The following is a 22,076-nucleotide window of genomic DNA, read 5'->3' as shown; positions in this document are numbered from 1 at the left end:
GTTGATGTACTAATTCTCAGTCCTCCTCAGACATTTTCATTCATTTTTCTATAATCTGAAGTATCCACAGGAGCAGCTGTTTGAATCAATATAATTAATTACCCTGCAGCTGGCAAGATAGTTTCTAATGCCACTCCAATTTAGCAGTATGGGAAAAAGGGGTTAAGCTGGGATAAACCTGTTGATCCTTGAAACTGACCGGATCCTCCCTCTTTAATCTGGAGGCAAGAAAGTAAAAAAATATATAGTATTAGATGAGGTTTGCAAAGCTTATCTCTACTACGTGACTACCTTAAATCTTTTTTTAGCATCATCTGAAATATCAGATGGCACATTCACATATACATAATAGGAATGTGTACAAAAAAGTCATTTTTATTTTTGAGTTTAGAATGTGACATTTCAGTTTTATTGTAAAAAAAACTCAAAATATTGTAAATGTTCTAATTATATTTAAAAAATGAAAATTGAGAGCAAGATCTTTGCTCCTCTCCTTTTCATCTTATGGCCCAAAGAATAGATGCAATAGTGCTTAATGCACACTGTAACCCAGGGCTGTCAAACTCCCGGCCTGGGGGCTGGATGCGTTGTGTGCTAGCCACGCCCACACCCAGTTTAACGAAGGAGGGAAGTCCTGATATGTCACCTGACACCGCTGTGATGACATAGAGTTTGACACACCTGCTGTAACCAATGGAATAATTCGTCAAATATCAGTCAAAGAGGTTATTTTTAAAATATCTATGACAGCTTCAGATGGCATCCAACATGCATTTTTCAAATGAGGGCAACACGATTTTTTTGGAGTAGATATGAGTCTACTGAGGACATGGTGACCCAGTGGCGAAGACCCTGAGCTTGTCAATCAGAAGGTCGGCTGTTCAGCTGTTCAAATCCCTAGCGCCGTGTAACGTCGCCGTTACTTGTCCCAGCTTCTGCCAACCTAGCAGTTCGAAAGCAGTTGCCACTTTGGTGGGAAGGTAACAGCATTTTGTGCACTTTCGGCGTTTAGTCATGCCGGCCACATCACCACAGAGATGTCTTTGGACAGTGCTGGCTCTTTGGCTTTGAAACAGAGATGAGCACCCCCTAGTTTTAAATGACTAGCACATAGTACCTGTGAGGGGAACCCTTACCTTTATCGTAGGAGTATACTGGTGGTGTCTCTAACCCTAACCTCAAATTTCTTTTTGTGACAATTGGTGGTTATTCTAAAAACCTGCAGCTTCTTTAAGGAGACAATGACATGGGTGCGATCTCAGATCTCCTTCAGTCTCCTTCCACAAGTCTATTCGCCTTTTAGTTTTCCCTGAAAATGATGCTGAAAGGTGAATGCTGTAATGGCGGTTGCTGTTTTAGTCACCCAGTTTGCAGGTCTGATCAGCTGATGAAGCATGGCTTGTGGTTTTATTATGTTTTCCGTTTGTGATTATCTAGGATTAGCGCCAAAAAAGCCAAAAGGCTGCAGCTTTATTTCATAGGATGTTTAGTTTCACTTGATCCCGAATGCAAAGGAAGAGAAAAGGCTGCTTTCCCAAAGTTGTAGAATGTTTTGGTTTTGATTCGGGTTTTGGTTTCTTTTTGTTTATTTGTTTGATTGATTGATTTTGCCTACTTGTAATGCATCAGTGCCGTTTTGAAAGTAGCTCTGTATGATTGACAGGGTGTATCCAATAACACCTGCAGGGGGAAACATCCTGTTGTAAGTCTAATAGGCATGGAAAGAACAGCACGATTAGTTTTCCTTTGAAAATTCTAATTGGGACCAGAATCTCTACTGCTAAGCAGTGAGACTGTTCAGTGAAATGCCATATGACTCTATCCATTATCAACCATACCATCATTAATCCAGGATCTCACACATATCCTTTCTTCTTCTTCTTCTTCTTCTTCTTCTTCTTCTTCTTCTTCTTCTTCTTCTTCTTCTTCTTCTTCTTCTTCTTCTTCTTCTTCTTCTTCTTCTTCTTCTTCTCCTCCTCCTCCTCCTCCTCCTCCTCCTCCTCCTCCTCCTCCTCCTCCTCCCCTTCCTCCTCCCCCTCCCATATCCATCATTGAATGTTGCCAATCATGTTGGCAATCCTATTTTTATCAACAGCCGCATTAAAAAATGTTGCTGAGTTTTATCCAAACCAGTCCCTTAGATTCTGAAGCCATGATGTTCTTCTCCTCCTCTTCCTCCTCCTCCTCTTCTCCTCCTCCTCAACCTCCTCCCCCTCTCCCTTTTCTTCTTCCTCCTCCTCCTCTTCTTCTTCTTTCTCTTTTTCTTCTTCCTCCTCCTCTTCTTCTTCTTCTTCCTCTTTTATAAACTATATTCAGATGAAATGTTCATCGTTTAAAAAAAATCCAAACAAACAATGAAGATCCATAATGCTTGATATTTATTTATTTATTTATTTATTTATTTATTTATTTATTTGTCTTGTCTTGTATGCCGCCCACTCCCGGAGGACTCCCGTATATATATTTTTTAGGGTGGGGAAATTAGCTAGCTGCAAGTAATTGCTAGAAATAGCAACATAGCTCTTAAGAAGCTTGCTAACAGCATCAGGAAATACTTTGCTGCATTGCAATCTAGTAAGTACAAAGCCTTTTTGGAAGCCAGAGCACTGATCAGTAATGGAGATAAAACATTGCTTTTTATTGAGACCAAGGGGTTTTCTTGGTGCATTGAATCCATTATCTTTGTTCTTGCAGCTGTCCCATTTCCTCCAAGCCACCGGCTCACAGCGAAGGAAGTGTTTGACAATGATGGAAAACCCCGAGTGGATATCCTAAAGGCACACCTTATGAAGGAAGGAAGGCTGGAAGAAAGTGTTGCTTTGAGAATAATAACAGAGGGTGCTTCGATTCTGCGCCAGGAAAAAAATTTGCTGGATATAGATGCCCCAGTTACTGGTAAGTACAAATAAACACTGAAGCGGTAACAGGAAATCTTCTCTATCATAATTATAAAATGTTTGGTTTAGGGCATAATAAGTCATTACTAAAATGTTGCTTCACTACATGTTATATTGCACAAAGTGCAACAGGATGTTTCATATATTATGGTAGAGGTAAGCAGTCTTTGAGGGGTTGGGGTCTTCACCTCAGTGTCCTGATTGTTGGTCAGGCTATAGTGGACATTCCTGTCACACTGTGAAATTATCAGAAAGTGTAGGTAGGATCCTTACTCTTGATTTGGGGGGCAGGATCCAAAGAGCAGAGATGAGAACAGAGACTTTCACTTTAATCTTTAGTCAGAATAGAGCTGGAAGGGATCTTGGATATCTTCCAGTGCCCCTCCTCAAGCAGGAGACCCTATATCAGTGATGGTTAACCTTTTTGGTGGTGAGTGCCCACAGCACACATGCAACCCTCAAAATGCAATGCGAGCACCCACCCGCACATGAGCTCTGCCCCCACACATGTGCGCGTGTTTCCTGCACATATGTTCCCTGTGCGTATGTCTCCCCAACCTGTTTTGGCTTCCACGTTGGTGCAGAAGGCCTTTCAGGCCCAAAATGGGGCATGGGAGAGGCCCTTGTGATTTCTGCAGTTTCTCCCCCCCCCACACTCCAGTGCGTCCTAGCTTTCTCCTCCATTCCTGCCATGGAGAGGCACCTGTAGAGTGTGGAACCTGCGGAGATCGGGGAAGGCATAGGAGGCAGGAATACAGGAGAAAGGTAGAGGGCGCTGGGGGAGAAAGGTAGGGTGCGCTGGTGGGGAACTACGGAGATGTGAAAGAATGCCCACCCTCGCCCTGCACATGTGCGGCAGAAACCTGAAGACCAAATGGCCGGTGGGAGGCATGCACACATGAGTGGTGGATCTGGGCTGGGGTGATGGTTGGCGTGCCTGCAGAGAGAGCGCTGCATGCCACCTGTGGCACACATGCCATAGGTTTACCATCATGGCCCTATACCAAGGGTGTTAAATTCAAGGCCCAGGGACCAGACCCGGCCCACAGGGTACTTAGATCTGGCCCACGGGGCTGCTCTGGAAACAATGAAGGATCGGCCTGCAGTGCTTCTACCAGCGAAAACAGGCTCCTGAGTTCCGTTTTTGGCTGCCACGGCCTCCTGCAATCTTCTTCACTGGCAGAGGGCTGCAGGAGGCCGTGGCAGCTGAAAATGGCGCTCAGGAGCCTGTTTTCACTGGCAGAGAGTTTGGGCCGCCATAGGAATGACATTGAGCTGGCCTGCCCACCCCTATCCATGCCCACCCTGGCCCCCCGAGGTCAAACACAACCCCGATGCAGCCCTCAATGAAATCAAGTTTGACACCCCTGCCCTATACTATTACAGACAGATGGGTATCCAGGCTTTTCATAAAAACCTCCAATGATGAAGCACCCACAATATCTGAATGCAAGCTGTTTCACTCGTTAAATTGTCCTCACTGTTAAGAAGTTCCTTCTTAATTCCAGGTTGCTTCTCTCCTTGATTAGTTTCCATCCATTGCTTCTTGTTCTGTCCTCTGGTGCTTTGGAAAATAAGTTGGTAGCCTCTCAAATACTGGAATACTGCTATCATGCCACCCCTAGTCCTTCTTTTCTCTAGACTAGCCATATCCAATTCCTGCAACCATTCTTCAGATGTTTTGGTCTCCAGGCCTTCAATCATCTTAGTTGCTCTTCTTTGAAAAAATCCCAAAGTCTGAACATCTTTTTTGTAATGTAGTGACCAAAACTGGATGCCGTATTCCAAGTGTGGTCTTACTAAGGATTTATAAAGTAGTATCGATGCTTCACATGATAACCCTAAGACATACTGCTGAAGTTATGAAATGCTTTGACGAGGTTTGAGATAGAAAAGCTCAAAGACTACAGGATAGACAAATGAACCTGAAGAAGGTCTACCTATCTGATCATTAAGAAGTAAAGTGGACTTGATTACATTTGTGTATGGAAATGAGAAGAGTTGCAACCAAAAGGTTTTCTTGCTCCTTTTCCATCCAAGGGTGGGTCTAAAATTGCTTCCCCTAAAATCAAAAATTCTACTAACCAAATTTAGGTTGAGCAGTATTGGACAGCCACAGATGAATCTGCTGCATTATAGCCTTACATGCAATTTATTCTCTATTTTAGGTTGGTGCTTTCTAGCTAATTTTGAGTGGAACAGAAAGGTCTTTTGTTGCATGCAGAAAAATCTTTGCTCTACAATAAATTGAGAGGTGAAGGAACGCTAGTATATTTGCATTGATTAATTAGAATCCTGTACATCTTAAGTCAGGATTTTTTTTCAGCGCGAGCTCATAAATGAAACTTGCCCAATAAAGTGATGCTTGCTCTATTTATCTAATAATGTAAGACTTATTGAAGCTGTTCTTTGGACATGAAATGCTGGGGGAAGAAAGAATAGCACGGTGACCTATAATTAATTAGGATTTAATGAAGTGATTTATTTGCAACTTTGACATCTCATCTTTTCCCATCTTAGTCAAGGGGAAACTTAATGGGTGTCTTCCTTCCAATTGCCGTAGTGGAAGTCTGCAGGCTCTCTCCATTGCTTCCTATATGTATCCCCAATGCTGGCTTTGTCTTGCTCTAGAATTCATGCACCTTGGCTTTATGCCTGTTATATGCCTCCTCCCTACCATTTTCAGTAATCCCAAGATGTTGCAACTAGGGTAAGTTTGGGGAATGAATTTTACATTAATAATTCCCAGCTGTTCTGTTAGTTAATCATCAACAAGAGCGTCCCAGTCTCTTTAGACATGCTGAACCAAGGGGATTCAAACACCTGCTTTGTTTACAATGATATCCCTGGAAATGAGCAAGATCAGCTGGGCAGCCTAGAATGCAGCTATAATCGCTACGGACCTTTGGATATTCCAGAGAGCTTATACCGTGCTCATATGCATATTAATATGCAAGCTTTCTACAGAATTAAACGTAATGTAGCATACAAGTAGTCCAGTGGTGGGTTCTGGATCCTGTTCCAACCAGTAAGGTTGGAATGGGCCCAGCGTCGCCCACATGATGCGCATGGCACATGTGCACACATGCACAATGCGCGCATGCATTGTACCTGTCAGCAACACTTCCGCAAGCCTCCGTGACGCGGAGCTTCGTGCAGGCACTGTACATGTCATGTCAGGAAGCGTGGAAGCCTTAAAAGACAGGTAAAGAGCTCGAGCGGGCGGGTGGGCCCTCCGGAGCACCATGCCGGAACTGTATCTGGTGCTCCGGGCAGACTCCGGTACGCCCGTACTGGGATGTACCGCTTGCAACGCACCACTGAAGTAGTCCTTGTTTAATGATGATTTCCATCACTACATGATAAGATTGTACAACACAGTGTTACATGACTGCATCACTTAGCAATTGCAACCCAATACTCCCCCTTGTTGTTGTTAAGTGAGGATCACAGATCCTTAAGTGAGACCAGGGCAGTTTGTAACCAGGTTGGCAGGAAAGTAAGTCAAGCATGCAGTCTGAGCGTGCCCAAGAAAGGGAGGATATTATGCGAGGGGCCCATGAGGTGCCTGGGGTGATTGTATGGGATGGAGGAAGATGCACGAGAATCTGGCAAGGTGCTGGGGCTGGCTGCTGCTAGCAGTGAAAGTTGTGCAAATGTGTTGTGTAAATGTGGCAGAACTAGAGGTGGCTGCTCTAGATAAAAAGTTAAAGTAAAGGTTTCCCTGGTGTGTGTGTGTGTGTGTGCTCATCCCTATTTCCTAGTTGAAAGAGCCAGCATTGTCTGAAGATGCTTCCATGGTCACGTGGCCAGCATGTATCAACAAATACAAAAGATTAATGAAATGAAAGCTTACAAATGCATAATTTTTGTAACTTAGTTCTTCTGGTAGTGGGGCAATGATAGGATAGTCTAAGGCAGTGATGGCGAACCTTTTAGACACCAAGTACCCAAACTGCGTGCCGACATGCACGCATGCACAGCCGAGACCCAAAGACCAGCTGGCCGGCGGGAGGCAGGGCATCCAACACCAACAGCGCGGCAAGAGGTAAGATCTTTTTCTTTTGTGAGCTTCTATTTGGTCGTTTGTAGGGAAACAGAAGCCCATGAAAGAAACGCCATGGGGATTTGACCTGGGGCCACAGCATGCATGCCAGCAGAGAGTGCTCTGTGTGCCACCTCTGGCATGCATGCCGTACGTTCGTGGATCTAAGGAATAGGTACCAGTTCACATGATAAAAAACTGGTAGATAAAGAACAGGTACAAACAATATTGAGAAAAGCAGTAAATTCACTTATAGTGTATTTTCAGGGTTTGATTACACCTCCCCTCCCCCATTCTGCTTCATTGTTCCTCCAAAGGAGACATGTGCCCATTAACCATTCATTGTGCCTTAATTCCGTGAGCTTTACTAGCTATCATTCTTTAATCCAGCAGATGCTTAGATTGTAACAGCTGTTCCTCTCCAGCTGCTTTTTCTCTAGATGCATTGATCTCTGGCTCCCTCAGAACTGACTGCTGAGAGTCTTCAGTTTTCTGCAAGTTCTGATTTTGCAAGGCTTCATCACCTCCTCATCAGAAAACTGTTTAGATGTTGCCCTAATTTACCCAACAGTTTATTTTAATTGTTTTATTTATATTATTATTTATATTCAGCAAAGATCCAAAATACAATTCACTGAATGTGTAGGAATTTTTTTAAAAAGAGAGTGGAGGAGGACAAAAGAAAAGTATTTTTTAAAAAATATTTGAATTTTCATGATCCATTTTGCAGGAGAAAACACTATTTTTTAATGTTTTTGAGGTTTTTTTTAACACTATTTATAACTCCTGACCTAACTCTCAAAATGAAATAGTATCCATAAGTCCTAGATGGAGGAAAGTAATATTGATTAGGCTTTTTTGACAGTGTTCAGAATATATATATAAGCTTCCAGTTTGATATATAGAATGTATAGCTCTACAGTTAGGCTGAATCTGGTTAATTCTTTAGGTGGCTCTGTATATATGTGTTTTTATTTTTTGTTCTATCATGATTGAAGTGTGGCTTCAGTGGTGAAATTCAATTTTTTTTACTACTGGTTTTATGGGCATGGCTTGGTGGGTGTGGCAGGGGAAGGATATTGCAAAATCTCCATTCTCACCCCATTCTGGGGCCAGCCAGAGGTGGTATTTGCTGGTTCTCCAAACTACTTAAAATTTCCATTGTCGGTTCTCCAGAACCTGTCAGAACCTACTGAATTTCACCTCTGAGTGGCTTCCATTGTTTTATTCTAAACTAGTGCTTTAAGTTGAGGAAATGAGCACTTTTACAGGTAATTTTTGGGCCTGTGCAGGGATTCTATTGAAGCAAATGACTTTCTGGTTGAGAATTTAGAATTTGCTTTTCTGTTTTTTTTTGTTTTGTTTTGTTTGAGTCTGACTGTGAGCCAGAAGAAAAACATGAAAAGGAGACTTTATAGGAAACATTAATAATTAAGCCAATGAGCTGGGCTTCACCAACAAGTTAAAACTAGCAACTGAAAATAATAATCACCAAACAACTAGCAGGACTCAAACTCAAACTCAAACTCAAAATTGATAAAATCACCTTCAGTCAATTGCAAAAAGGCAGATTTACTTGGAACAGCTTATATCCTGTGACAACAATTTTAATACCATCAACAGAGTCATCCTAACCTAGGCTGGTTATAGAAAAAGATGGAGGGGTTAATTCTGGCAGCACAAGACCAAGCTTTAAGAACAAATGCATATAAAACCAAAATTGAAGGGACTGGCATTTAAATTACAGCAAATTTTGCAATCAACGTAGCTTCTGTTGTGTCTCCTATAAAAATACCCAGTTGTTAAGGTCACCTTTGAAGAAGCTCTCTTCCATTTTTCCATAATGTTAGAGAGGCCCATGGCCGACCTTTTTGTTTTAAATGGTTTAATTATGCTCATATAGTAGTAGAAGATGAGAATATTCATTCCAGATGTGCCTTAAGTCATTTTTCTTGTAATGGCGCAGTTTTTATTCTGAAAGGAGATGCCGAGTGGCATAACAGAAAGCTTCATTTTTGCTTCCAAGCTGTCCAACTGATTTACAAATAATTTGGATAAGGGATATTCAGCAAGGTAACTCTGAATTTAAGATGATCTCTTCATGCTTCAAAGGAGAAGATTAGACAGGATTGTCTTATCGTATTTGTTAGTTTCATGTTTTACTTGTTGTGCTAATTCAAGGCAATTCTCCTACTTCAAAAGTAAATCAGATTGGGAAGATAGACAAAACATTCTTCATTCAGATAGAAAATGGTGGATTCTGTAAGTGAGCAAGCACTATATTTTTGAGAAATATGTGTGCCATTGGCTGAAGATTTATACTAGTCCCATTAATAGCTGGAGAATTCTATATGTCTTAAAATTGCCAAGGTCCACATGTATTACAATTGCCAAAGTTGGAAAACCTGCATTACATTTCTTTTCTTTTTTGACATATGCAAACAGAGGCAAAGTGTTTGATACTGAAAGTGTTTACCAGCTTCTACCCTGTTTTCCTAAAAATAAGACCTTCCCAGATAATAAGCCCAATTGGGCTTTTGAGCGCATGCACTAAAATAAGCCCTCCCTGAAAATATTGCAACACAGCAGCAGTCATGACGTGACCACACTTGCCGCCTCCTGCACCTCAAAAATAATAAGATCTCCCCAAAAATAAGATCAAGCGTTTATTTTGGGGGTCAAAAGAAAATAAGACCCTGTCTTATTTTGGGGAAAACATGGTACATGGGACCTGGGAAACAGCATGGAAGGCAATAGCAATAGCAATAGCAGTAGACTTATATACCGCTTCATAGGCCTTTCAGGCCTCTCAAAGCGGTTTACAGAGAGTCAGCATATTGCCCCCAACAATCTGGGTCCTCATTTTACCCACCTCGGAAGGATGGAAGGCTGAGTCAACCCTGAGCCGGTGAGATTTGAACCGCTGACCTGCTGATCTAGCAGTAGCCTGCAGTGCTGCATTTAACCACTGCGCCACCTTGGCTCTAGGGTTGTAATACCACTGGTAGGTATCACATTGGGTTCAGTCCTAAAGATGCATTTCCATTAATAAAATTTACCACACACACACACACACACACACACACAGAGAGAGAGAGAGAGAGAGAGAGAGAGAGAGAGAGAGAGAGAGAGAGAGAGAGAGAGAGAGAGAGGGAGAATAGAACCATGCAATTTGACTGGCCATTGAAGTCATCATGTTTAATTGTTTGCTCTACATAATTTCTCCCCTCCCTCCCCAAAATGTAGCTTTTTCAAATGCATTTACTTTTTGTAGTCCTGTTCAAATGATGGTTTCCCCCCCCCCTGGCATTATCAGATATCATTTGAGAAGCTGCTGATAGTTAAGCCTCCTTTCCCTTCTCCATGTTTCTCCACTCTGTATTACTTCCTCCCACTTTTCCTCCAGTCTGTTGGAAGGATGAAGCAGCATAGCGCTGAAGTTGTGATGTAATGCCACATTCAGTGCCTTGAGATATTTGCAAACAGGACACGAACTACAACATTTTTATGATGGGATGTCACTTTAGGCTTGCATTTCACATGCTTTGAAAGCCATGCAGAACAGATATTGGGGAGGGTATTAAAAATGACTTTAAAGCATAATAGTAAAGTCCCTATTCATCATCTATGAAAATTGCTGCTTTGATTTTTGTAGTAATCATTACAAATCCAAAATAATGATTCCTAAACATCTCAGAAATACGCATATAGTGTTCCTATTTTTAGCTTTATAATTTAGCACATTTGGCAACAGCTGTTTTTCTCCTCTTTTAAAACTGGGTTTTGTTCAAGGCAAGGAAGGAACTAATCATACAAATAATTCTTCTGTATCCTTTAAAATTTGTGAGTTGATGAACATGCTGATATTGTTTTGTTGGAAGTGGATTGTTCCTGCTTTCATTTCAGATTAGTTTACACTTTTGAGATTTCCCGGTCTCCCCTCTGATGCAGTTTGTTTGTTTGCTTCAAATCAGCTAAGTCAGAGGTCTCAAACTCAATTTCAGTGAGGGACGCGTCAGGATTGTGTTTGACTGGGGTGAGTGTGGCCAGCTCCATGTCATTCCTGTTGGGGATGCCTGAGTGCTCTGCCAGTGAAAACAGGCTCCCAAGCTCCATTTTCATCTGCCACAGCCTCCTGCAAAACTCTGCCAGTGAAAATGGAGCTTGGGAGTCCATTTTCACTGGCAGAAGCACCGCGTGCCAGTCTTCGCTGTTTCCAGGGTGGCTCCGCAGGCTGGATCACCCCTAAGCTAAGTTATCTAAAGACAGTGCTATCTACTCCGACTGTTTAAATACTAGATAGGCTCTTGTTTATATTGTTTAGTAATTATGTAATTTATTTTAATTTATTTATTTGTATCCTACCTTTATTATTTTTACAAATAACTTGACATGATGAACATATCTAATGCATCTTTGTCTCTCCCCCCCCCCCCACAACAGTTACTGTTACTCTATGAGGTGAGGTGAGAGTAATTGGCTCAAGGTCACTCAGCTGGTTTTCATGGCTAGGGCAGGATTGGAAATCATGGTCCCCACCTTTCTATCTTGGTGCCTTAACCACTAGACTAAACTGGCTAATAGAAAAAATGTTGTTTTGGGATAAAAACAAAATGTAATTTGGTACATTTTTCCAAAGACATTGTGATAGCAGAGTGATAGAGGAAACATACCAGTGGTGGGGTCCGGATCCCGTTCTAACCTGTATGGTTGGAACGGGCCTGGCGGCGTCCACATGGATGTGCAGTGCGCGCAAGAATCTTAGATCCTCCGTGAGCCTCCGCAGTGCTTCAGCTGATGTGTGGGGCATCTTGCAGGTGCTGTACGCACCATGCACGTGCACAGAAGTCTTAAAAGACAGGTAAGGAGCTCAGGCAGGCAGGTGGGCCCTCTGGAGCACCGTACTGGAACAGTATCCGGTGCTCCAGGCAGGCTCCTGTATGCCCGTACCGGGGCGTACCACCTGCAACCCACCACTGAAACATACACATGGAAGGTGATATTGAATTGTGGAGGTATCATCTCACCAAAACATGTCTGATGATGATGATGATGATGATGATGATGATGATGATGATGATGATGATGATGATGGAGGAGGAGGAGGAGAAGGAAGAAGTAAGGAAGAGGAGGGGGAGGAGAGGGAAGAAGAAAAAGAAGATATCTAGCTTCAATGTTCAAGGAAAAAACAACTATTCAAATGTTACAAGTTCACTATTGATATTCCTCCAGTGATTCCCTTTAGTTATATAGATGCTTTTAGGGGAAGAAAGGTGCAAGACTATGCACCTTTCTTCCCCTTAAAGCATCTATACAACTAAATATGAATTGATAAAATTTCCGTTTGCCAATTAAAAAGGATCCGGTGCTTAGATTTGCAAATATACTAACACACTACATTATAATATCTTTAATTCTTGAGAAAAACTCAATGCAAATGAAGGCATATTAATAATAATAATACATAATAATAATGATAATAATGATAATGATAACAACAACAACAACTTGGCATCATGTCCAAGAATTTTATAAGATACACCAACAAATTGCAGCTTCCTGAAATAACACCAGCGGAACTGCAAAAAACTGCGCTACTCGGAACATCTTATATTTTAAGAAGGTACTTGGTTGATACCTAGGACGCTGGCAGCAACTTGTATCAACCATTAGCACCAGTCAATGGTATTTTTGATGCATTTTTGAATGTTCAGTTGACTGTGTTTCATGTTTAATGAATAAAGTATATAATAATATTAATAATATTAATATGTTTGATCTAGGACGCTGGCAGCAAACCATATCAAACATTAGCACCAGTCAATGGTATTTGTGATGCATTTTTGAATGTTCAGTTGGCTGAGTTTCATGTTTAATGAATAAAATATATAATAACAATAATAATAACAATAACAACAATAATAATAATAATGTGAAGAAAGAAAGAAAGAAAGAAGAAAGAAAGAAAGAAAGAAAGAAAGAAGAAAAGAAAGGAAAGGAAAAGAAAAGAAAAGAAAAGAAAAAAGAAAAGAAAAATAAATCGTGTGTTGTCCCGATTTTAAATGGAGACCTTGGAGCAACCTCGCTATTTGAAAATTCTAAATTTACCTGACTTGAACATTCTGACTCTACAAAAAAGCCACCCTACTTGGAACAGCTTATATCCTCCGATGTTACCTTAACAGTTCCTAGGACTCGAGCTGTTGAGCTACCAACCAGCCCCAAAGGATGTGACTCTCACCAAAGATTAATCACATAATAATAACAATAACAACAACAACAATGCCAATATATTTACCTTGGAAATGTTGGCTAAAAAGATAAATCCTAGACAAGCACTCAAATATGGAGATTTGAGCCTTGTTAATTTTATTTCTATTAACAGAAATGGTGAACCAATGAACAATGCTTATTCTAAACCTCAGAGTGTAATTTGCTCACTATTTACATGCATTGCTGTCACTGAACATTTAACATATAAGCTGTAGCTAAGTACTTGCAGCAAGAATAAAATAAAATCTTTATTATGATCAAAGAACCATGTAGTCTTGCAACAGGAAATTCAATCTTCCACAGTTTGCTCTGATATAAAATAATTTCCATGAGAAACAGGAAGAGAAGTCAATAGTAGTCCTTAGATAAACATCATTGTAACAGAGAGGAGGAAAAAATAGGAATTAATGTAATTTATGGATGATACATGATGAAGGAGGACCCATCAGAATTCTAACACATAACTTATGTTGCCTTTTTTTTTGTCCTGTTTGCTTCAGGGACCAAATGGGTGAGAAAGTAAGCTCAACTTAATATCTAAAGAGGTTTCTAATCTTGTTTCTCTCTCACTATTTCTACAATTGATCAACAAGGAGCTTATTGATTTATGTGATTTATTTTCACAAACTATATTTAAGAAGAAAAAATAACTGAAATTGGGCCAATTGGAACAAATGTGACTGGACATTACAAATGTAAGCAACCACTTTAGTAACTTGGGGAGCAAGAAAACAATATCAGGTTCGGAGAGTGTTATATTTTTAGCAATAGCAATAGCAGTTAGACTTATATACCGCTTCATAGGGCTTTCAGCCCTCTCTAAGCGGTTTACAGAGTCAGCATATTGCCCCCAACAACAATCTCGGTCCTCAACCCATTTCAACCCATTTTCCATAAGTGATGCATAAGAAAGAATCGACCATGGTATCCTTCTGCGACGGTTGCGGGAGGTGGGAGTGGGAGGCACCGTTCTTCGGTGGTTCTCCTCCTACCTCTCGGACAGGTTGCAGTCGGTGTTGGTTGGGGGGCAGAGGTCGACCCCTAGGCCCCTAAATTATGGGGTGCTGCAGGGCTCGGTCCTGTCCCCCCTCCTATTTAACATCTACATGAAGCCGCTGGGTGAGATCATACGGCGGCACAGGATTAACTACCATCAATATGCGGATGATACACAATTGTATCTGTCCGCCCCGTGCCAACTCAATGAAGCTGTAGAAGTGATGTGCCAGTGCCTGGAGGCTGTTAGGGTCTGGATGGAAACGAACAAGCTTGTGCTCAATCCCGACAAGACTGAATGACTATTGATGCTCCCTCCCAAAGATTGGCAAACTATTCCATCTCTCAGGCTGGGGGGGGTGAAATTATACGCCCCTCAGAGAGGGTTCGCAATTTGGGAGTCCTCCTGCACCCACAGCTGACTTTAAATCACCATTTGTCGGCTGTGACCAGGGGGGTCTTTGCCCAGGTTCGCCTGGTGCACCAATTGCGACCCTACCTGGACCAGGAGGCACTTCAGATAGTCACTCACGCCCTCGTCACCTCAAGACTGGATTACTGTAACGCGCTCTACATGGGGCTGCCCTTGAAAAGTGTTCGAAGACTTCAGCTAGTCCAGAATGCAGCTGCGCGAGCAATTGTGGGTGCACCCAGGTACACCCACGCTACACCTATCCTCCGCGAGCTGCACTGGCTACCCATTGGTCTCCGGACACGCTTCAAGGTGCTAGTCGTTACTTATAAAGCCCTGTATGGCATCAGACCTGGGTACCTGAGAGACCGCCTCCTGCCAATTACCTCCCAAAGACCGATTCGATCTCACAGGCTTGGCCTTCTCGGGTTCCATCGGCCAGCCAATGTCGGCTGATAACCCCCCGGAGGAGAGCCTTCTCTGTTGCTGCGCCGGCCCTCTGGAATGAGCTCCCCGTGGAGATCCGGACCCTTACTATCCTCCCGGCCTTCCATAAAACTACCAAGTCCTGGCTGTTCTGACAGGCTGGGGGCTGTTGAAATATCCAGCCCCGCCTCAATTGTGAATGTTGTGCATTTTTAAATTCTTTGTATTGTCTTATTTATTTCCCTTTCCCTGTTTGTTGTGAGCCGCCCGGAGTCCTTCAGGAGTGGGCGGCATACAAAACTAATAAACAAACAAACAAACGAAGTGTCTACTGTAAACTGCTGATAAGGGAGCAGCTAACTATCTCAACTCCATACTGTTATGTAGTTTTATCCCACCAACTTCCACCATACTGGAAAATTAGTTGGATGAACTTGGAAATATCTAAACAACTATGATGGTCTCCAGGGTGAAATGCTACCTGTTTTGAGTCATCAGCTGGCAAACCATCCACAGAAAGAATGATTATGTCAGAAGAAAGGGAAGGATCTTTTTATTGCTAGCCAATGTGTTACCTAATTATGCAACAAAAAGTGTTTTAATTATTCTTGAAACACAATGTAGAAATAGAGATTCGTGTTGTTTTTTTCTTTAAGCTACAGCTCTCACAGTTAGGCTATATTTTTACAGAGCCACAAGCAAATGTCATCCCAGGCCTCTGAAATTTTCAGCTTCAGATATGTGAATGGGGGAGATAACTGGGTCAAGGACAAGGAGTAAAGATAATGAAACATGACTGGGTAAATAAACCTCAAATAGCAAAATTTCTAACAGAATTTGTCTAAAGGTTGCATAAAGGGTTTTGCATCTTCCAAGTGTGTTGGTGTCCGTAATCTCTGATCTGGAAGGTGTAAAATTACATGAACTCTAAATACTGTAAATCATATTACAATATGCAGATTTATTCCACTTTTGTACTGCCCTTCTGTCTTTCTTCTCTTAAAAAAATCCTAGTATTTTTTTTTTGGGGGGGGAGGGTAATTTATTAAAGTTGCCACACCGAATAGCAATGGCACTTAGACTTATATACAGCTTCATAATGCTTTACAGCCCTCTCTAAGTGGTTTACAGAGTCAGCCTATTGCCCCCAACAATCTGGCTCCTCATTTTACCTTGGAAGGATGGAGGGCTGAGTCAATCTTGAGCCGGTCAGAATCAAACTACTGGCAGTGAATTGAATAAGCCTGCAATACTGCATTCTAACCACTGCTCCACCACTGGTCCTAATGCCACAATTCTCTGTAGGAGATATAAATTTGGTGAACAAGAGGGATTATGGGCTATTGGTATATTTGCATTTCTTCCCCTTATTAATTTGGCTACTGGAATTTTAAGCTCGTTTCATAGTGTTTTCCTAGATTAGCGAAACATGTAGAGGTAATAAGTGACATGTAAAAGTAAGGGAAGAACAACAACAGGGAAAAAATAGGATTTTTTTTCTTTAGATGTGTAAAATAGTATTGTTTAAGTTCTTTGTAATTTTCCCATATAGTGGGAAATTATTTATCAGGCTGATCTTTTGATTCCCTGTTTGAGAAAAATTAAGGGAGGGGATGTGAGTGCAGTATAGGCTGTGCCAGAAACAAGACCACAATGACATATCTTTGTTTTTGGTTCTGCTACAGTGTTTTTTCCTGTGTTTTCATCACATAGTTTTGTTTGTTTATGGATTTCAGAAGCTTCAAAAACTCTTGTCAGATAATTTAAAGTGAAGGGTTTTATAATTAGCTTAAACTTTTTTTTTTTTTACAATCGGATATAGTTCAAGTTCTCATAAAGGTGCAGCTGTTGCAAACCCATTTTGTATTCAAATGTATTTAAAGCATTTCTACCCAGAAAGGCTCCTAATGCATAGCCAAATCAATAAAAAGACAATCCTTGGCACAAAATGTAAGAAATGAACAACATGAAAGGCAAACCAAAAAAAAAGTCTTCTAAACAAAGACTAGGAGTATCCAGATTCAAATCCATCCTTAATTTTAGAAACACATTGTTTGACTCTGGGGCCAGTCCTCTTAAAGTTATTACAAGTTCCTCATAGAATTATGTATAAAAATGGAAGAGAGTGCTTTGTAAACTGTCTTGAGCTTGCAGAAGAAAAGTGATGTATTAAATTAATAGAATAGAATAGAATAGAATAGAATTCTTTATTGGCCAAGTGTGATTAGACACACAAGGAATTTGTCTTTAGTGCTTATGCTCTCAGAGTACATAAAAAGACAAGATACATTTGTCAAGAATCATAAGGTAGAGCACTTGATAGTCATAGGGTACAAATAAACAATCAGGAAACAATCAATATCAAAGTTATAGTCCTGCAGTCATAAGTGGCAGGAGATGGGTGGTAGGAATACTAATAGTAATACTAATGAGTGAATAGTTTGACAGTGGTGAGGGAATTGTTTGTTTAGCAGAGTGATGGCGTTTGGGAAAAAAATGTTCTTGTGTCTAGTTGTCTTGGTGTGCAGTGCTCTATAGTGTCATTTTGAGGGTAGAAGATGAAACAATTTATGTCCAGGATGTGAGGGGTCTGTAACAGTGGTGGGTTGCAGGAGGTATGCCCTGGTATGGTGCTCCGGAGGGCTGACCTGCCCGCCCACACTCCTTACCTGACTTTAAACCCTTTGGCACTTCCGTGCACGCTCATGGTGCATATAGCACCTGCGCGATGTTCTGCCAATCAGCTGGAGCATTGCGGAGGCTTGCAGAGGTGTCGCTAGATGGTAAGACACATGCGTGCGCTGCGTGTGTTCATGTGGAGGACGCTCGGCCCATTGCAACTGTACCAGTTACAACGGGATCCGGAACCCACCACTGGTCTGTAAATATTTTGATGAACAAATAAATACCCAAGTACCAATTGCTAACATTATATGGATCTCCCTTTCCAGCGTTCAAGGACTTTTGGTTGACTATTAAAGACGATATGGAGCCCATTCAAATTAGATTCTCAGGAAAGTCAGTGTTGGCCTCTCAGTTACTGTATGATAGACTGGCTGTCAGGGGATTTTTATTATCATTGTTTACAAAATGTTTATGTTTGGGAAATGTTTCCTTACAAGTAATACCAATAAATAGATAATAGATTGCAGGTCTTGGCGTATTTGGGTCTTTTCCCATGTAAGATTGTCCCAGCCACAAAAACCGACACAGGACCCAAAACAACACAGGACACCATCACCAATCACCTTCACCAAACATCAATTCAATCAACCAATCAAGATGTGACAACACAGCCAACCAATCCGTTTAAAGCAACAAAGCCAGCATTATTCCACACCCCACCTACATTTAGAGAAGACCTGCATATATATATATATATATATATATATATATATATATGTATGTATGTATGTATGTATGTATGTATGTATGTATGTATGTACGTACGTACGTACGTACGCACGCGCACACACACACACACACACATATTTAGAGAAACGGGAGCTTCAATCACACTTTGCTCGCACAAGCACGAAGCCAAAGGCACCAGCCTGAAGATGACAAATGTGACCTCGGCGAATATACATTCATACATACATACATACATACATACATACATGCATGCATAAACACAAACACATATGTGTGTGTATGTTGTATTAGGTATGTATATACACATATATATGTATGTTTGAATGAATGAATGTATATCCACAATGCAAATATATCTCGATTGGGAGTTCTATCTTTGTGGTCATCTTGTAGTGGTATATGGGATAAATTTGGAAGATGGCAGGTGGGAGAAGAGATGATTCCTAGGGAGTAGTTCAGTGAAAGAGGACAGAGTCTGCAGCTGCATAATAGAAATAGCACAGGGGTGAAATTCAGCAGGTTCTGACAGGTTCTGGAGAACCGATAGTGGAAATTTTGAGTAGTTCAGAGAACTGGCAAAAACCACCTCTAGATGGCCCCAGAATGTAGTAGGGATGGAGATTTTGCAGTATCTTTCCCCTGCCACTCCCACCAAGCAACACCCACAGAACCGGTAGTTAAAAAATTGAATTCCACCACTGCAATAGCACTTAGACTTATATACCGCTTCACGGTGCTATTACAGCACTCTAAGCAGTTTACTGTCTTAGCAATCAGCATATTGCCCCCTCATTTTACCCACTTTGGAAGGATGGAAGACTCAGTCAACCTTGAGCCTGGTGAGATTCAAACTGCAAAATTGCAGGCAGCTGGGAGTCATCAGAAGTAGCCTGCAGTACTGCATTCTAACCACTGCACCACCATGGTCAGAGGAGAGACCAGAGAAAGGAACTTTCGTAATTTCTTACAATGACAGGAGATTTGTACTAGGTATCAGAGTGGCAAGATTCAGTTAATATAGTCTTATAATGAAATAAATCATCAAGTAAGGTACAGTATATGTGGTACCTCACTCAATAGTAGTAACTGTGAGATGGATCTTGGAGTCCTAGTGGACAACCATTTAAATATAAGCCAGCAGTGTGCAGCAGCTACCAAAAAACTCATCACAGTTCTAGCTACATAAATAGAGGGATCGAATCAAGAGCATGTGAAGTGTTAATACCACTTTATAATCCCTTGGTAAGGCCACATTTGGAGTACTGCATCCAGTTTTGGTCTCCACGATGTAAAAATGATGTTGAGACTCTAGAAAGAGTACAGAGAAGAGCAACAAAGATGATTAGAAGGCTGGAGCCATATGAAGAACAGTTTTAGGAACTGTTTATGTCTAGTTTAATGAAAAGAAGGATCACGGGAGACATGATAGTAGTGTTCCAATATTTCAGGGGTTGCCACAAAGAAGAGGGAGTCAAGCTATTCTCCAAAGCACCTGAAGGCAGGACAAGAAGCAATGGGTGGAAACTAATCAAGGAGAGAAGAAACTTAGAACTAAGGAGAAATTTCCTGACAGTTAGAACAATTAATCAGGGAACAACTTGACATCACAAGTTGTGAATGCTCCAACACTGGAAGTTTTTAAGAAGATGTTGGATAACCATTTGTCTGAAGTATTGTAGGGTTTCCTGCCTAAGCAGGGGGTTGGACTAGAAGACCTCCAAGGTCCCTTCCAACTCTATTCTATTCTATCTGGTCGGGTTTCCTCTCTTGTCTACCTGGGAAGGATTCTTGTTGACAACATCCGGCTCACCCTTGGTGATGGGTGAAGAACAGGATTCAGCTTTTCCATTGCATAAGCTGAGCTGATCCTGCAGCCTCCTAGATCAATGCATGTTGCTCTATCAACAAATTTTGTTTAATGTGGCAAGCAGGAATTTACACTGCTAGGGGAACAGCTGGCCAAAGCTGCTTTGTTTGGATTTGTGCCCTGATTTTTGGCTTGTTGGGTGGGTGAGTAGGTATCTTGTATCACATAGGCTGCGCCATTCCAGTGTTTGTGTTAAGTGATTCAGGGAATTAACAGAAGTGAGGCGTGCATTCAGTAGAGCAAACAAATAAGCTGACAAGTGTGCTCAGGAAGGCCTCTTAACAAACTGTGATGCAGCTTTTAATGAAGGTGGAAAAAAGATATTCCTCCAGTTTTCTAAAGAAAAAAAACACCTAATAGTGGGATGCTCGAGGCATTAGACCAGGGCTGGGGAATGATAGCCCTTTTACGACTTGTGGACTTCAACTTCCAGAATTCCCTGACCCAACCATGCTGGCTCAGGAATTCTGGGAGTTGAAGTCCATAAGTCATAAAGGGGCCGTTCTTCCCCCTCCCTCCTCCTCCTCCTCCTTCTGCCATATCCATCATCAGATATTGGCGATCATGTTGGCAAGCCACTTCTGCTAGTTGAAACCAAAGGTCTGCCCTAGATTTACTTCACTCATTTAATAATTTTATGGTGAAACGGAAATCCTTTGCCTCAGGTTTTCAGACACATAGTAAAGCTAATCAGCGACTTATAACTATTCATTTAGTGGCAGTTTGAAGCATTGAAAAAAGTGATTTATGACATTTTCACACTTACAAGAGTTGCAGCATCCACATGGTCACATGATCAAAATTCAGTCGCTTGGCAACTGGCATATATACTTATGACAGTTGCATTCTTCCAGGGTCATGTGATCTTCCCCACTAGCTATATTTATTCGATAAATAAAGTCAGTGGGGGGAGCCAGATTTGTTTAATATGACTCGCGTAAAAACTTCAGTGGTTCACTTAACAGCTGTGACAAAAAAAGGTCATACAATGGGGCATAATGCACTTATTAATAACTGCCATGCTTAGCAACAAAAAACTTTGGGCTCAATTTTGGTCATACATTGAGGACTATTTGTATTTTTGGGAAAAAAGACAAATTGCTTTAAACAGCTAGTTGGATACTCATGTGTAACTTGACTTTCTATTTGTAAAATACTGAGGTTGAAGATGAGAGGGTAGTACTTTAAAAAAAGAGTAGACCCACATTAAAACATGCAAGTTTCTAGAAAATATGCAAGTTCCATTTCTGGAAAATCTTCTATTCATTACTGTATAATTACAATCTGGGATGGACTGCTAAGTGTTTGCCCGGGTTTGCCCTCCCCTCCCAGGAGTCTCCATGGGGCCCATTTTGGATGCAAGGTAAGTGCAGAGTCCACACGGAGGCTCAGGAAGGGAGGAAAATGGGCCTCCCAGAAGGCCTCCGGATCCCGGGGGAGGTAGTTTTCACCCTCCCAGAGACTCAAGGAAAGCCTACGGATCCTAGGGAAGGCAAAAAGACCACTGTGGTTCAGGAGGCCAACTAGGCCATGCCCACCCAGCAACCAGGCAGAGAACCCGTTGCTAAAAATTTTGAAGCCCACCCCTGAGAGCCGAGATGGCGCAGTGGTTAGGGTGCAGTACTGCAGCCACTTCAGCTGACTGCTAGTTCTGCAGTTTGGCGGTTCAAATCTCACCGGCTCAGGGTTGACTCAGCCTTCCATCCTTCCAAGGTGGGTAAAATGAGGACCCAGATTGTGGGGGCAATATGCCGACTCTGTAAACTGCTTAGAGAGGGCTGAAAG

The 22,076-nt window shown here is 41.6% G+C and overlaps 1 protein-coding gene across 5 annotated transcripts in view; it reads left to right on the top strand.

Annotated features, from left to right (window-relative positions):
• Window positions 1-22,076, top strand: part of PPP3CA (protein phosphatase 3 catalytic subunit alpha) — a 222,408-nt gene that overhangs the window by 92,986 nt on the left and 107,346 nt on the right. For all 5 annotated transcript variants that reach the window (XM_087724153.1, XM_087724152.1, XM_087724155.1 and 2 more), the window contains exon 2: window positions 2,695-2,895. In XM_087724153.1, the coding sequence (XP_087580279.1) occupies window positions 2,695-2,895 (201 nt within the window). The remainder of the gene's footprint in view (window positions 1-2,694; window positions 2,896-22,076) is intronic.

This window comes from Thamnophis sirtalis, unplaced genomic scaffold (genome assembly GCF_051295495.1).
Source record: "Thamnophis sirtalis isolate CommonGarterSnake01/CBP01778 unplaced genomic scaffold, rThaSir2_p1.2 scaffold_10, whole genome shotgun sequence".
In the NCBI taxonomy this organism is placed as follows: Eukaryota; Metazoa; Chordata; class Lepidosauria; order Squamata; family Natricidae; genus Thamnophis; species Thamnophis sirtalis.
The sequence above is the reverse complement of the archived record's forward strand: the minus strand, read 5'-3'. Positions and strand labels throughout refer to the sequence as shown.